This window comes from Pterocles gutturalis, unplaced genomic scaffold, assembly GCF_000699245.1.
Source record: "Pterocles gutturalis isolate BGI_N339 unplaced genomic scaffold, ASM69924v1 scaffold48104, whole genome shotgun sequence".
In the NCBI taxonomy this organism is placed as follows: Eukaryota; Metazoa; Chordata; class Aves; order Pterocliformes; family Pteroclidae; genus Pterocles; species Pterocles gutturalis.
This window is the reverse complement of record NW_010137527.1, coordinates 1-13,853: the sequence shown is the minus strand read 5'-3', so window position 1 is coordinate 13,853 and position 13,853 is coordinate 1. Positions and strand designations below refer to the sequence as shown.

At 49.9% G+C, this 13,853-nt stretch overlaps 2 protein-coding genes across 2 annotated transcripts; one reads left to right on the top strand and one right to left on the bottom strand.

Annotated features, from left to right (window-relative positions):
- Positions 1–2,479: 2,479 nt before the first annotated feature.
- CRYAB (crystallin, alpha B) lies at positions 2,480–6,694 on the bottom strand. Its single transcript, XM_010082628.1, has 3 exons — positions 6,282–6,694; positions 4,556–4,678; positions 2,480–3,381 (listed from the first exon to the last, which is right to left on the bottom strand). The coding sequence occupies exons 1-3, from the start codon at positions 6,477–6,479 to the stop codon at positions 3,178–3,180; spliced, it is 525 nt and encodes a 174-aa protein (XP_010080930.1). The 5' UTR covers positions 6,480–6,694; the 3' UTR covers positions 2,480–3,177.
- Positions 6,695–8,344: 1,650 nt separating this feature from the next.
- On the top strand, positions 8,345–9,845 carry HSPB2 (heat shock 27kDa protein 2). The gene is made up of 2 exons (XM_010082627.1): positions 8,345–8,478; positions 9,322–9,845. The coding sequence occupies exons 1-2, from the start codon at positions 8,385–8,387 to the stop codon at positions 9,771–9,773; spliced, it is 546 nt and encodes a 181-aa protein (XP_010080929.1). The 5' UTR covers positions 8,345–8,384; the 3' UTR covers positions 9,774–9,845.
- Positions 9,846–13,853: the final 4,008 nt, after the last annotated feature.

Sequence of the window (13,853 nt, the reverse complement as noted above, 5' to 3'; positions counted from 1 at the left end):
CCAGTTCGATTGGCGTGCCCTCAGCTGCTGTGCAGGACGAGGACAGTGAGGAGTCGCACGGTGGAAGGCTTAAAAGTTGGCAAAGGCAACAGAGAGACCCACCGCCGGCAGTGTGTGAGGTCTGGTCCTGTGTCGGGTGTGAGGTCCCTGTGGCCTCGCGTAAATCGCTTTGTCAAAGGGTAGGTGAGTTACTCTGAGAGGGATTCAATCAGGTGAAGCTGAGAAATGCAGTGTCACAGTTTAGGAAGGTGGATACTTACCATACCACCTTCCACACACACACACAAAAGAAAAAAAAAAATGCTTTTTGGCATCAAGAAGGAGCACAGTTCTTCTCTGATGCCCTCTGTCACACATGGAAGTATAGGAAGTCCCTCTCCTGTCACCAGTGGGGTGGAAGGGGACAACATTCCATGTCATGTTACCTGCTGTTGAGATCCAAGCTGATCCTAGGGAGTTGTTGATTTCTATTGCCAGATCGTGTCCAAGATCTGTTTGTACAACTCCCTCTGTACCTTCTTAATGCATGCTACTGGCCGTGGGGAACTGTGGATTGGCTCAATACTTCTAAGCTTTCCCAGTGTTGCTGGAGTTGTATCACAAATGAGAATGATTACTCAGTGAAAACCCTTATGGGGAACTGGAATGAAGAGTGGTACGATATCCAGAGGATTGTGCAGCCCAAGCCACTTCCTTCCCAGGTATGCCTTTGTGGGTTTCCTTGTTGTGGATGTAGCAAATCTCAGTTGAGGTGATAACCAGTCACTTAATTTGTCACACACACTGGGTATTATCCTTTCAGTACAGGGGTGAGCACCCCATTTCCTTTTCTGCAGCCCTGCTCCTAGTCTTTTCTACTGTTTTTTTAAAACGCAGAAAAGCGTCAGCACCCTTTTCTCTGATGAGTGCCCGACAACAGTCCCACTACAGAAGATATGAGGATTTCTTTTTCATTTAAACTCAGTCTTATTCCTTGTAACAGTTGCCCCAGTCCAGCTCTCTTTCCTTTGCTATTCAGATGGTGAATCAAAAGTCATCACTGAAGCTTTGTGATCTGAGACTTTGTGATTTGAGACTGATTTGAAAGTAGTAGTTCAATTGCAGATACTTTCATCTTCCTATGAGATATACAATTTTACTCATATTTACTTATATTTAGCCATGCTAAATGTGAGTTTTCAGTATACTCACTGCTTTGAAACAACATATTCTTCAGATTACGACAATAGAGCATCAGAGAATTAAAAGTACATGCACAGAACTGAAACATAGTGTGTGGATCTATAGTGTAACTGAAGAGGAGCTTCTGAGTGACATTTGTGCTTAAAGATGACAGAATTGTTTTCTGTTTCCTCAGTTGTTGAGTTGTGCTCCTATGCCACCGCAGAACAGGTATTTCGAGTCATTCAGGGAGTGGTATCTGTATTTCAAGTGTATTTCAAGTCTAGCTAACCTCATGATGTTTATCCCCAAGGAGCTTTCACTCAAAATTCCCATTTCTTGCTCCTGAGTTTGAGCCTAACAAAACCCAGATCTTTGAAAACATTTCCCTCAGTTGCACTTTCTGGATATATTCTTACTATTTTGCACTTACTTCTTCAACTTTTCTTTCTGTTTATTATTTTAGGATTTGAATGAGAACGTCACTGGTGTCCAAGACACCACCCTGAGCTGGAGCCTCCTTCATTCAACCCAACTGCTCAGTCCTGCTACACAGTAGACTACAGGCCTCCATATGGCAGCATTGTCTTTGCTTGTGTCCGACACTCGGAGAAGGAACAAGAAGGATGCAGCAAAAGCAACACAGATGGAGAGAATCTGCAGACTATGCCTTCAGAAAGACAGGAGGCCTGTCTGCTAGCAGTGCTACAAAGGATATCCTTCAAGCAAAAAGACCTGTCACACATGAAAGACAAACGTAGCATCATTGTAGCTGCATTGTTTGTAACCTGTGTGTGTTTCTGTCAATTGGTTTGTGTGCAGAGGTGACTGCAAGTCACCAGTCACCTTGTACCATGTCAGTCAAGCCCAACTAACACCTTAACTGGAAGAGCTTATTAGAACCAGCTAATAGGAGGCACTAGACCTTGGCAATTAGGTGGGATTTGGGGGTATTCAACAATGACCCTACATCACTGAGTGCTCATTTTATTGTTCTCACTGAAAGCCACAGAAGGATGCCCTCACAGTTCATTTGAGATTTAAACTGATCCTTTCTAATATAACTTTTGTCTGGGTATAAGGAACGTGGAAAATAGGTCAGGTCATAACTGAGTCTGATGATCTATGCGACAGATCTATGGCATTCTGTCCTTTTTGGAGATGAATTTGGAAATTCAGCTCCAGTAATACAGATTTTCCTATATGCTCACATCCCTTTGAAGAGATGTGCTAAGTGGATGATGACACCTGAGAAGAACTCAGTAGTGTTTTGTACCACTCAACAATGTTAGGATAAATCAGATTGATACTGTGGATGTCAGATCCTATTCATTGTTTGAAGGACACTGACAACATAGTTTCCAAGTGATGTGATTTGCACCATGAGAGCAGGATGTTTTTCTCCTCTCTGGATATATCTCTGTTTACTGCAGCTTTCAGCTATGCAGTTTTCATCTGCAACTGCTCTTAACTGGTTGCAGCACTGGGATGCTTCTCCCTAACATGAGCCATTCCAGAGATTTAAGATACAGTTGTCTTCCATTCAGTTGTTATCTAATACCCACAATGGGTTTCGATTGTCATGAAGTTGTTTTACCAGTCTTTCTCCACTGGAGAAATTTTTCTGTTGCTTGTGAAACACTCTGAAATCCTCTGGCAACACTGAAGGAAAAGGGTCATGCAATTAGATGTTTGCAAAACATTAGAGTACACCGAGTGAAACTGGCAAAGTGTTTCTGAATGCCAAGACGAGTTCTCCTGGACATACCCGCCACTCAAGCTGTAAGCAAAAGTGATGCCAGGTATGTTTCCCTGCACAGTGACCTTACATAGCTTTCTTGACCCAAGACTTCCCTTGTCTTCAGTGCTCAAAACAAAAAAATACAAACTGCGCATTCATGTTTTATTTGTTAGTAAACTTACTCAGCATAAATAATAAGAGTAGCCATTCAGTATAGCTGGCATGTGATGAAAAGTGCTCTTGAATGGCCCCGCAGGGAGATTTTAAATAGCAGCCTACTTCTTCTGGGCTCCTGCAATGGCAGGCTTCTCTTCACGGGTGATAGGGATAGTGCGCTCAGGGATGTCACTTTGTTTCCTCGGCGCGCTCACAGTCAGGACACCATCCAGAGAGAGTGATGAGGTTATGGTCAGAGGATCCACGTCATCTGGAATCCTGTATTTCCTGTTGAACTCCCTGGCAATAAAGCCATGCTCATCCTTCAAAAGGAGAAGAGAAGGAACAGCCCTGATTAGAAATGTTTGCTCAGTTCCACCTCAACCACGGGCCCTTTGCTTAAAGTCTGAGATCAGGAAGCTCCAGCTCTCAAAGGAAATATTTTCATAAAGTTAAAAGTGTTTTTATATGAGATGTCCTTTGAAAGAGCCAAGACTGGCCAAAGTGAGACACTGCCCTGCCTAGGCTGCAGGTGCCTGCAGGTACACTGTTTACAGGAGGAGGCTTTATGTTCCTACTCTTGTGCCAGCCAAAGACTGGCTTCACTGCACTGCTTCTCATTCCTAAGATGCAGTAGCTAGACCTTCATGCAGTACCAACCACTCCTGTTCCTCTCTGGAGGCTCTCCAGAGCTCTAGTAATACACTCTAGTAATACACAGCCTTCTAAGAAGCTGATCTCTGCTATAGTGCTTGATTATTTCCTTAGCCAAAAACATTTGCAGAAGGGATGTCAGGATTACAGCTTTCACCAGTTACAAGTAATGCTGTATTTCCTGACTGACAAATCTGTGCTCCCAGAAGCTCTTAGAGCTGACAATTGCAGTGACATAGCTACTTTGTCATGCCTATTCATTTCCTTCTGTCAAGGAGGTGGAGGGAGATGGGGACTGGAAACCCTGTTACATACAGCTTTGGACATGGCTTTTGACTTCTGTCTGCCCGGTTGCCACACAGGTCTCCAGAGCCAGCAAGCAGTGGGATGACAGACAGCAGAACACAACCTTTAAGGATTACAAACTGATAGATGGGCCTTTTTCAGGAAGAGGTAGCCTCATGGTAGTGGATCAGGGTAACGCACTGATTCACTATGTGGTTTGATTATGACAGTTCACTGTTAGCTTATTGAATGCCTCCCTGCATTCCTGGCCTCTTCAAAGAAAGAGGGAGGCCCAGAAATGCCCATTTCAAAGATGGTTTTCCAGTTCAGTTCTCAGTTCATGTAAGATCAGCAATAAATCTCCACCCTGTTGCTGCCCAGTCTAGGATCAGCTGGGGGGGTGCTGCCCAGAGCATCTTCCATTAGGATTGGTTGATAAAAAACATTAGAAGTGTTTGAGATGAGTACAGGAGAGGATTGTTTTGCAGTCTCCTTGTTTAACCATAGATGAGGAAGTTCACACTGACTCTATCAGTTGCACAGTTAAAGTAGAAGTACCTGGCGCTCCTCGTGTTTCCCATGAATTTCTATCATGTCCCCAAGCACCTTCACTTTTAGCTCCTCAGGAGAGAAATGCTTCACATCAAGATTCACAGAAAATTTGTCCTTCTCCAGTCGCATCTGCGAAACAAGGAAATGACTTCAGAAAAGAGCAGGTGAGGGTTTCAGCTTAAAAAAATATAGCAGTTCAAGACTCAAGCTGGTACCTACACATGCACTGCCTGACCTTCATTCAGTCCTGGGGTTCTGATCCAGGTGGCTTTGTCCCTTGCTGGCCTGTTACGTTTAATGCCCATCATTACAAGGTGGCTTTGTCCCTTGCTGGCCTGTTACATTAATGCCCATCACTACGGTTCCTAAAATGTGAATGCTTTCTCTTGGGATAAATGTTTTCCTTGGGAGTGAGGAAGAGATTCTCTTAATCTGAATTTGTTAAAAGCAACTCAGGTTTTGCATCCAATTCTTTTTACAGGATGTCTGGAGGTTTCCAGTTTCTGTGACTGGATTTTGCAAAGTCTTCCAAGGAAAAGAAACTCTGACTGTGCAGCTGACTGCAGCTCATCTGCAGGTTTGCAGGCTTTCCCTTGAATTGTCGCTCTTTAGTAACCAAAATAATGTGTCACTGGTGAGCAGGACTGCCTCACTGCTCCCCTCTGTTATCTGAGCAGCAGGACTTTTGCTGGAGCTCTGAGTCACCTGCTGCTCATCTCACCTCCTTCCCTTCCACTTTGCACTTTATCTCCTCTAACAAATACCGCTTCTTGCTGCTTCCTAAGGTTGAATTTACAATTTTAGCCTGTCTTAGACACGTTTGTGGGACTTTGCTATAAAAGCTGTCTGTCTCTGCCTTCCTGCTTCATTCCTGGTCAGGGAGCACGCGAGCCTCCTGGAGCTCTGCTCTGGGATGTGGAGGCAGCCTCTGTGCCAGGTCCAGGCTTACTGGTTTCCACAGTTTGACCTTGGAGTCTAAGTGCTTCCTCCTCCTTCTAAACTATTTGTGAAGATTTCTCCACTGACATAGTTAGACATTGTTATCTGGGGTGCTTATTATGGCTGCTTCAGTGGACAGCCAGACCTAGGTCACTAAATCAAGGGAAACATTATGCAAAGACTAAAAGAATACTTTCCTCCCACTCCTTGGGCTTAGAATAGCTCTGCAAGTTACTTGTAAATAAGACAGTTGACTCGCAGAACAGGCAAGGTTGTTTGAACTGCGTGCCTCTTGGCTCAGCTCCTGTATCTTACTTAAAATGCTGCTCTTCTCAGCCGCGGTTCTTTAAAACAGGGCCCTTTTTCCTCAAAAACCACAAGCTCCCACGCTGCCTGAGGATCCCACTACCCCTGCAGCCCCCTGCCACTGTGCTGTTTGCTTCTCAGGAGGGAGTGGGATTGAAAGTTTTGCACAGCAGACAGGGAAATTAGGCTGCTTTCTTTCTTCCGTCAGCTCTTGCAGTCATTTGCCGCACACACTCAGCTCCGTTCGCCTCTGTTCCCAGCACTATGGCAATGCTTGCTCTCAGTCCCAAATGACTAGCAGAGCAGGCAGAGGTTCTTGCCTAATGCAGAGGAGCAGAGGCACAAACACAGCACCCTTTCCCCCAGCCTTTTCCTAATAACGACCTACAAGCAGCTTCCAAGCCCTCAGCTCTCCTGGGTCTCCAGCTCTGGACCCATCAGGATGTGCACCCAGCAATAACAAAGAGCATGAAGAAGGGAAGATTACCTCAGAGAGTCCTGCCTCTAGCCAACTGGGCATCCGAAGAAAGGGGGATCTCATCAGGAAGGGACTGAGGCTGGGGGAAGCAGGGAGCAGCTCTGACTCCTGCAGGTGCTCTCCAAAAATCTGGTCAAAGATACGAGTCGGTGCCAACCAAGACAAGAGTGGTCTGCGGATCAGGGGGTTATGAATGGTGATATCCATTGGAGCGCGCTGGAGGAGCCTGGCAAACGACTGTGCTGCGGTGCAGTGCCGGGAGCACAGGACAGCTTTATACCCGTGCAGCTGGCCTGGCCTTCCCCCCCTCCCCGAGGCCTCTTGAACAGTGGTGTCAGGGATTTCATTGTCCCACTCCTGGGCTGGTCCCTCCAGCCGTGCCCAGTAGCTGTCTGGGGGATTTGAACACGCTGCTGAGGAGGAGGGGGAAGGGGAGAAGAAGAAAAGGAGCTTAATGGGGCAGCGAGAAGCCAAACTGCCCAGACGCCCGCCCCGCTCCCCACGTGCTGTTTATCTGCAGGGTTCCAGCCAGGCTTGGCGGATGTTCCCAGCTGCTTCGGATGCCAACAGGATCAATGCAGCTCCTATCTTTGGCTCAGAGGGAAAATGACAAGGGGCCGTTGTTGCCGCTTTTCAGCACTGAGACTTCAGCTCCTGACATCACCAGCTAGTCTTGGAAGAGCTCTGCCTCTCCTTAAGGCAAAGGAAGCCACAGGGCTGCTTTAGTCAGAGGGCAGGAAAGGTCCCCGGAGGTCTTTGCTGAGCTACTCCCAGCAGTGAGGCTCTCTGCAGCCCAGTAAGCCCCACTGCCTCGGTGCACAACCTTTGGTGTGTGTGTGTGAATGCAGGATGGCTTTCTCCACAGTGCTTAAGCCCAAGACCTCTCGTCTTTTGCCCTCTACAGAAACCCCTTTGCTGGAGAGAGCAGAAGAGCCTGACAGCCTGTGACCTCAGAGTACTCCGGGGGGCTGTGAGCAGAGACAAACTGGACGTGCCAATGGCCTCCACGGTGCTGCACTGGGACATGCCTTCTCAGGGATGCAAGCTACCTCTGTCTGCCTATGTCTCTGCAGTAAGCTGATTTCCTATAATTATGCTCCTAATACGTCTTAATTCACACATTTATTTTAATTCCTGCCTCTCCTGTGCACCTAAATCATGTGAATGGGTTCAGCCTAGCAACCAGCAACCATCCTTAAAGGGCAAGAGCTCATCTCTGCCTCTGAGGGCTCGCAACTTAAATACTATTATTGGCTCAAAGGCACATCATTCTTACTGCTAGTGCCACCAGTCCTTTGCAAAAGGGTCTGACCCTCTTCCTCTCCGCTTGCCTGCAAGAATAGGGAGCAGAATTTGCTCTGTGCAACAGCTCAGGCCATAAATACCTTCTCCAATTCCCCATTACATCAACAGCAGTGCACCTGCTCCCTCGTCCTGCAGGGACATGAACTCAAGGAAATCTCTGGTTTCAGGGTACAGGGAGCTTAACTGGACACTACTCCCCGCACCCCCACCCCACCCTCTCCTGTTCCCCCCCTCCAGTTCAATAAAACTGGATCTATGGCAGCTTCAGGTCCCTGTGATCTCTGGCACAAGCCTTTCTCCAGGTCTCAATATATTGTGCCAAACCCCTGGCCAGGGAACAGTCTGAACAGCCAGCTTGCAGCAGCACAGTTCAGGATGGGGGTGTGTTGGTAGTGGGATCTGGAGCCTGTCTAGCCCTGCTTAACTACCTGCAGCATTTCACCACTCATAGGAACAAAAGGCTTGAGCCGTCTGCTGAGGTTCAGCCTCAGCTCACCGCTGTGCCTCCCTGCTGTACTTGGCTGCCCATTTGGCTCCTACACCCCCAGCTCGAAGAGGGGATCTCAGAGGCTGGAAGGAGGTCCGGGATTTTCCCGAGGCAGTGCCTACACTCCCTGCTGGAATGCAGCGAGAACCTTCCCTCGTCACACTGGCGAGGCATCCTGGGGCCTGTGCGTGTGGCTATTTTGGTCCATCTTTTTATCACACACTCCTCCCTGTGGAATTCGCCCAATTAAAACCTTGCAATCTGCAGCCTTCACTCTCAGAGGCAGTGAGGGCTTGGAAGCTCCCTTTCCCAGACACACCATGGCTGCACGGACTGTCCCCCACGCCTACCCCATGAGTTTGGAGTATGAGTTTGCCAACCCTAGCAAGATCTACGACCAGAACTTTGGAGAAGGTAAGAAAGGCGATGTGATGTCCCCGGCACCTTTCTCTCGTCTGGTATAGGAGGGTCGATGGAGTTTCCCTGGGGAGACTGAGCTCCAGAGCAGGCTAGGGAAGCTGGAGCCAAGGAATTTACAGTGTAAGAACCCGGTCAAATGGGGGATGGGAGGAATAACCAGGGAATAGCCCAGGTCTCTCTCTTTAGGTCCACTTCCTCCATCCGTGCCTGCTGCTGTCTTTCCTGTCCCTCCCTCATGCCCCAAATGGTCTGGCATTCGTGCATATGCTGTGCAAGCATGGAGCAAAATGCTTGGGGTGGGAGGAAGTTTTTGCAGCCTGGGGCTGTGGAGAAAAGCTGAGCTGGGATGTTCAGCACAAAGCCGGGCAGTGGCTGGCAGAGGGGAAGGAATGTGGGCAGCAGCAGAACCATTCAGCACCAGCACAACAGCATGAAAAGGCAAAAAGCTCCAAGGAAAGCCCTCTGGACAAAAGGCCTTTAGTTCTTCAGGGCAGTTTCTTCACCATCAGCATTTTCCATGCCCATCCCTGGCTGTGGGCTTTGCAGAGTACCCAGTACATCTACCAGTGCCCCCCTGTCCACCCAGCAGATGTTGGCAGCTGCCGGCTGTGTGGTGGGAGGCAGTGGCTGGCAGGCATCTGGCTCTATGTGGGTTTTAGAGGTGCAAAGGTAGGAACTGCAAGAGACTCCGTCCATATTGTGCTGATGTGGTGGCAAAACCAAGGTGTTTGACAAGTCCCAGCCTCCTCCTGTCACCCTCCCCTACCCGCTGCCATCCATCCTTCTCCAACTCCTTCTCCAGGAAACCCCGCACTCATCACTGAGTCTCGTTTTCAGGTGTGTCCCCATGTGAGATTTTAGCCCCTGCCCTGTACCATGGCTACTACATCAGGCCTCGGATCAATAAGCAGCTGAATCGAGGCACCTCTGAGATCAACCTCAATGAGCACAAATTCCAGGTGTTCCTGGACGTCTGTCACTTCCTGCCGGATGAGCTCACCGTCCGCACCGTCGACAACCTGCTGGAGGTGATGGGGCAGCACCCGCAGAAGGCTGACCGCCACGGCTTCATCTCCCGAGAGTTCACCAGGACCTACATCCTCCCTCTGGATGTCGACCCCTTGCTGGTGAGAGCCACATTGTCCCACGATGGCATCTTAAGCATTGTGGCTCCCCGGACAGGGAAGGACGTGAAAGCCAGAGTCATCGAGGTGAAGATAACCCAACAGGAGCAGCCAGTGGGGAAAGAAGAACAGTCTGAGGAAGGAAAAGGGAAGGAAGAGTCCTAAAGTTCCCAGATCTGGACTTGCACAGGGAAGGAGGGGGGGACAAGGATGGGGAATCCATGGTGCCAGACCCCTATTTCTCACCATCAGTGTTTAGCAGGGCTGTGGGGCAGCCATATATATGCCAGACTTCTGCTTCCTAAGGCTGATGGCTGGAAAAAGGGACTTGGAACTGAAAAAAAAGAGGGGAACTAAAGTGTTAGTGTGAGGGACTGTAATGCAAGTTTTCTCCTAGGTCAAAGTGCTCATTGAGCACCATGCAGGGTGCTCTTCTCTCACCCCAAATAGCGGGGGTCACTCTTACCCTAAACTGTGGGGCTGTCTCACAGTGGACTGTTAAACTGTGCTCTAACCCAGAGGGTACTGGGAACAGGGAAGAGATGATCCCAGTGCCTCACTTTCTGAGCTGGTGTCTGATCTTTGTGGAGGTAGAAGGTGGTTGTTGGTCTGTAAAAGTGTCTGCAACTCTCAGGAGGAAAGAGGAATAAAACTGCCTCTGATCTTCTCTTGTTTGCCTTGGATTCATGTTGCTTCTGGCCAAACTACTCTGGAGCAGGAAGGATGGAGAGTGCCTTAAGCTGTTCCAGATGCAGGGAGCAGAGCAGCAGAGAGTTCACGCTGAGCTTACCTGTGGAAATGGCACCAGTGGAGACTTGGAGGGACTCTGTCCATGGGGCAGGCAGGGGGGGCTCTGTGATTGACCCTTCTGGCTCAGTGAACCCCAAAATGCTGAAGGGAAAGGCTCTGCTCAGATCCCAAGTGCCTTACTGGCAACCCAGCACTCTCTGTAGAGTCACAGAGGGGATGAATTTGGCCCCTTTTGCAGACACTGTGATGCTACCAGCTACATGAGAAATGTCTCCGTAGTCTTGTGATATTGGGCCAGGGATTGTGTGTGCTTCTATCGGTGGCAGCTGCTGCCTTGGATGGCCCCGAGGGCTCAGCAGGTGCCAGTTGCAATCCTTGTCTTGTCAGAGCCAATTAAAGCAACCAAAATGCTGTGTCACTGGCCAAATATGGGGGTCCCTGGCATGTCCCAGTGCAGCCCTCCCACAGAGGAGAGAGGAGGTTCCAAGGTCTCTGTGGACAGGGCTTCTCCCTCTCCCTGCTGGGATGTGACCTGCAGGCTTCTGCACCCTGCCTCCATTAATACATTGGGCCAGAAACGCCCTACTCAGGAGTCTATCCCACACAGCATACCTCCTCGATTGCTGAAACGCTGGTATAAGGCTGCTCTTTCACCCTTGCCAAGCAAAGTGGGATCCAGACCAGAGTGAACCCCTGTGCAGCTATTTTCTACTTCTCAGGGCCCCTGCCAGCAATGAGGATCAGAGTCAAATTAAGAGCAGCCTTGCCTGCCAGCCTCATAAGAGCAAGTGAGAGGGAGGATGGCTAAGCCTCCATCCCCCCCAGTGCAGATCAGATACCCACACTCACAGTCTGTACTGCTGAGGGATCCCCTTACTCATGAAGTACGACCAGATAAGCTGCTGCCAGTAAGTATTTCAGACACTGTCAAAATAAAAATCACCTTTACAACAGGCTTTGTCTAAGTCATTAATAATAATTCCAGAGATAATCCTGGGCTAGTGACTTTGAATCACCTGAAGCAGCTGCTTGTAATGGCAGGAACAGCCCAGTCCTTAACTGCTCCCCTGTGTACAAGCCTCTCTCTGCTCCTCAGTGCTCACCACACCAGCCTCATGCACTGCACCAGATACATCTCACATCCCATCTGCAGCAGCACCAACATTAGTAGTCATTACACAGCTCTGTTCCCCCTCTGGCTTTTATTAGCCCTGCCCTTGCTCTCCAACGAGTTCACTTTCTATTGCTGGGCACTTGCAGGCTTGTCCTGTGCCAGTTGCACAGCTTGTTACCCAGACAATACTCCTGAGTGCACGAAGGCAGCTGCCCGGAGCAGTGATGCAGTGAGAGGGGCTGGCACTGCCCCATGTCAGTCACTGGGCTGTTCCTCTGCACCCTGGCGGGATTTGCACAAAATAGCCTGATGGGTTTGCTGAGCAGGAGCGCTGGAAGCCATGCTCTCTTTCATCCCTGCAGACACAGACTGAGGAGGGAATGCGGGGTGGCAGCCAAATGCTCTCCAGCTCTGCCAATGTTTTTTGATGCCTTTCTGTTTCTCTGGTGGAGCTCAAACCAGCAGCTCCAGTATTTGTGAAAGGGGCTGATGAGAACAGGCTCCCAGACTTCTTTTTTTTTTCTTCTTCACAAAGCAACAAATCCCAAGTTATCCCAGAAATCAAAACAGGCACTGGCTCACTGAATCAACAGTGTCTGTGGCAAACCCAGAGATGCACAGTCTGCAACTTCCCAAGCAGGGTCAGAGTCCCGAGACCACCCGCTCTTTGCAGGACCCTAAGAACATGGTTCTGTTGGGACCAGGAGTGAATCCCATCTGCCCACATAAATCCAATCCTTAATTTTCCCCAAGGTGCTGTGGTGCAGGCTGAGCTGTGCAATTTTTCCAGCCACATGCCGAGGAGCAGTTTCAGAGCAAGACTCGGGCTCTGCAGGTCATAGTGCAGCTCATCCAGGATTTAGCTAAGAGAGCAGCTGTGCCCTGTGGTCCTTCCAGAGCAGAACCCTTCTCTTCCTGCCACTTCTGGACAGGTACAAGCTTTGCTTTGCACTTGAGCAGATGATGAGTGATGCTGTGAGCCTGGCTGAGGCCATGGTTACCCCTGGAGTAGGGGACTAGGGCCGATTCCTGAGATAGCCTGCCAGAAGGGTGGGTGAATTAGAATGTACCTACTTGTCAGCACATCCCAGGAGGCATTCAGGCTTGCACAGAACTGCCAAATCAAACCTGTGGAGCACAGTTTCTGCTCAAGGACTAGATTAACACAGATTCTTTCAGTATTGAGTATCAGCTCTCTTAGAGCTGCCAGAGATCAGCTACCTGTTGTCCAGTCCAGGAGTGACCAGCCAGAGTCTGAAGGGCTCTCGACAGGGGTAGAAAGGCAAAATGCATGTTAATGTTCCATTTTGTCATGCTGAGGGGTGAGCCTAAGAGCTGTGTTGCAGGTCCTTAATGATGTGAGTTCCCTTGTGGGATTCTGACATTCTCAAAAGCACAAATCTGCACACTTTCATCTAGGTAGCTTGAAAAAAAATGGATCCCTAGTAACGTCTCTGAGGTTGCATATGCCTTTCTGCCTGCAGCAGAAGGAGCAGCACTAGAGCTCAGCTGAGAGCACACCTGCAAGCTTGCTCTCTCCTTCTCTGGGGCATCACCTCCCTCCCAAGAAGACATGCTCACTTTCCCAGGTGACGCTAGCCCATGCCACGTTTTTCTGACATCCTGCTTGAGATGCAGTGATGAACAGCAGGAGCAGCTCTGGCATCTCCCACCCTGGCGTTTCTCCTTTTGTTGGGGAACATTTGAAGTCCCTCCTCCGTCTCTTTTGCATCACCGCTGGCATCAGCAGAGTGATGGAGGGAGAGGGATAGTGGAGGGACATCCACTGTAGAAATCATTAAGCAGAATTGTAGCCCCAGGGCTGAGGCCTGGGGGCATGCTGCTACCTTGCCCTCTCCTCCCTGGGTAGCAAGAGGTGAGCGCAGACCCTGGGGCACGGCGAGCCCGGGGCAAGCCCTCCGGTAGATGGCACGCACGGGCCTAGCAAAGCGTCACCGCAGCCATGGAGAGAAATCTGACACTGCCAGACACTCCCTTGGAATAGCCAGGGGCCGAGCAGGAACCAGGAAATACAAGCTCTCCCTATCCAGAAAACAATTTTGCTTCATGGAGGAAGGAGCGACATGGGCAACCTCTGCAGCTGCGGGCGACCGTGGTGAGTACGGCACCCGCCGGGTGCGGGGATGGCAGACAAAGCTCCGGGCAGCCCGAGTGTGAGTTTGGATGGACTTTGCAAGCCTTCCTTCCTCGGGTTGGGTTTGCCAGGGCTCCCGGCTGGCTCTCAACCCTGCACCTTGCAGGGTGCAGGTGCCGGGGCGGGGACGGGAGGCTGCCAAAGGCGAGCTCCGGGGAGCGGAGAGGGCTTTGCTGCCCACATCTCCCAGCACAGATGGGCTGTGGCACGTCCTGGGACTGGCAGC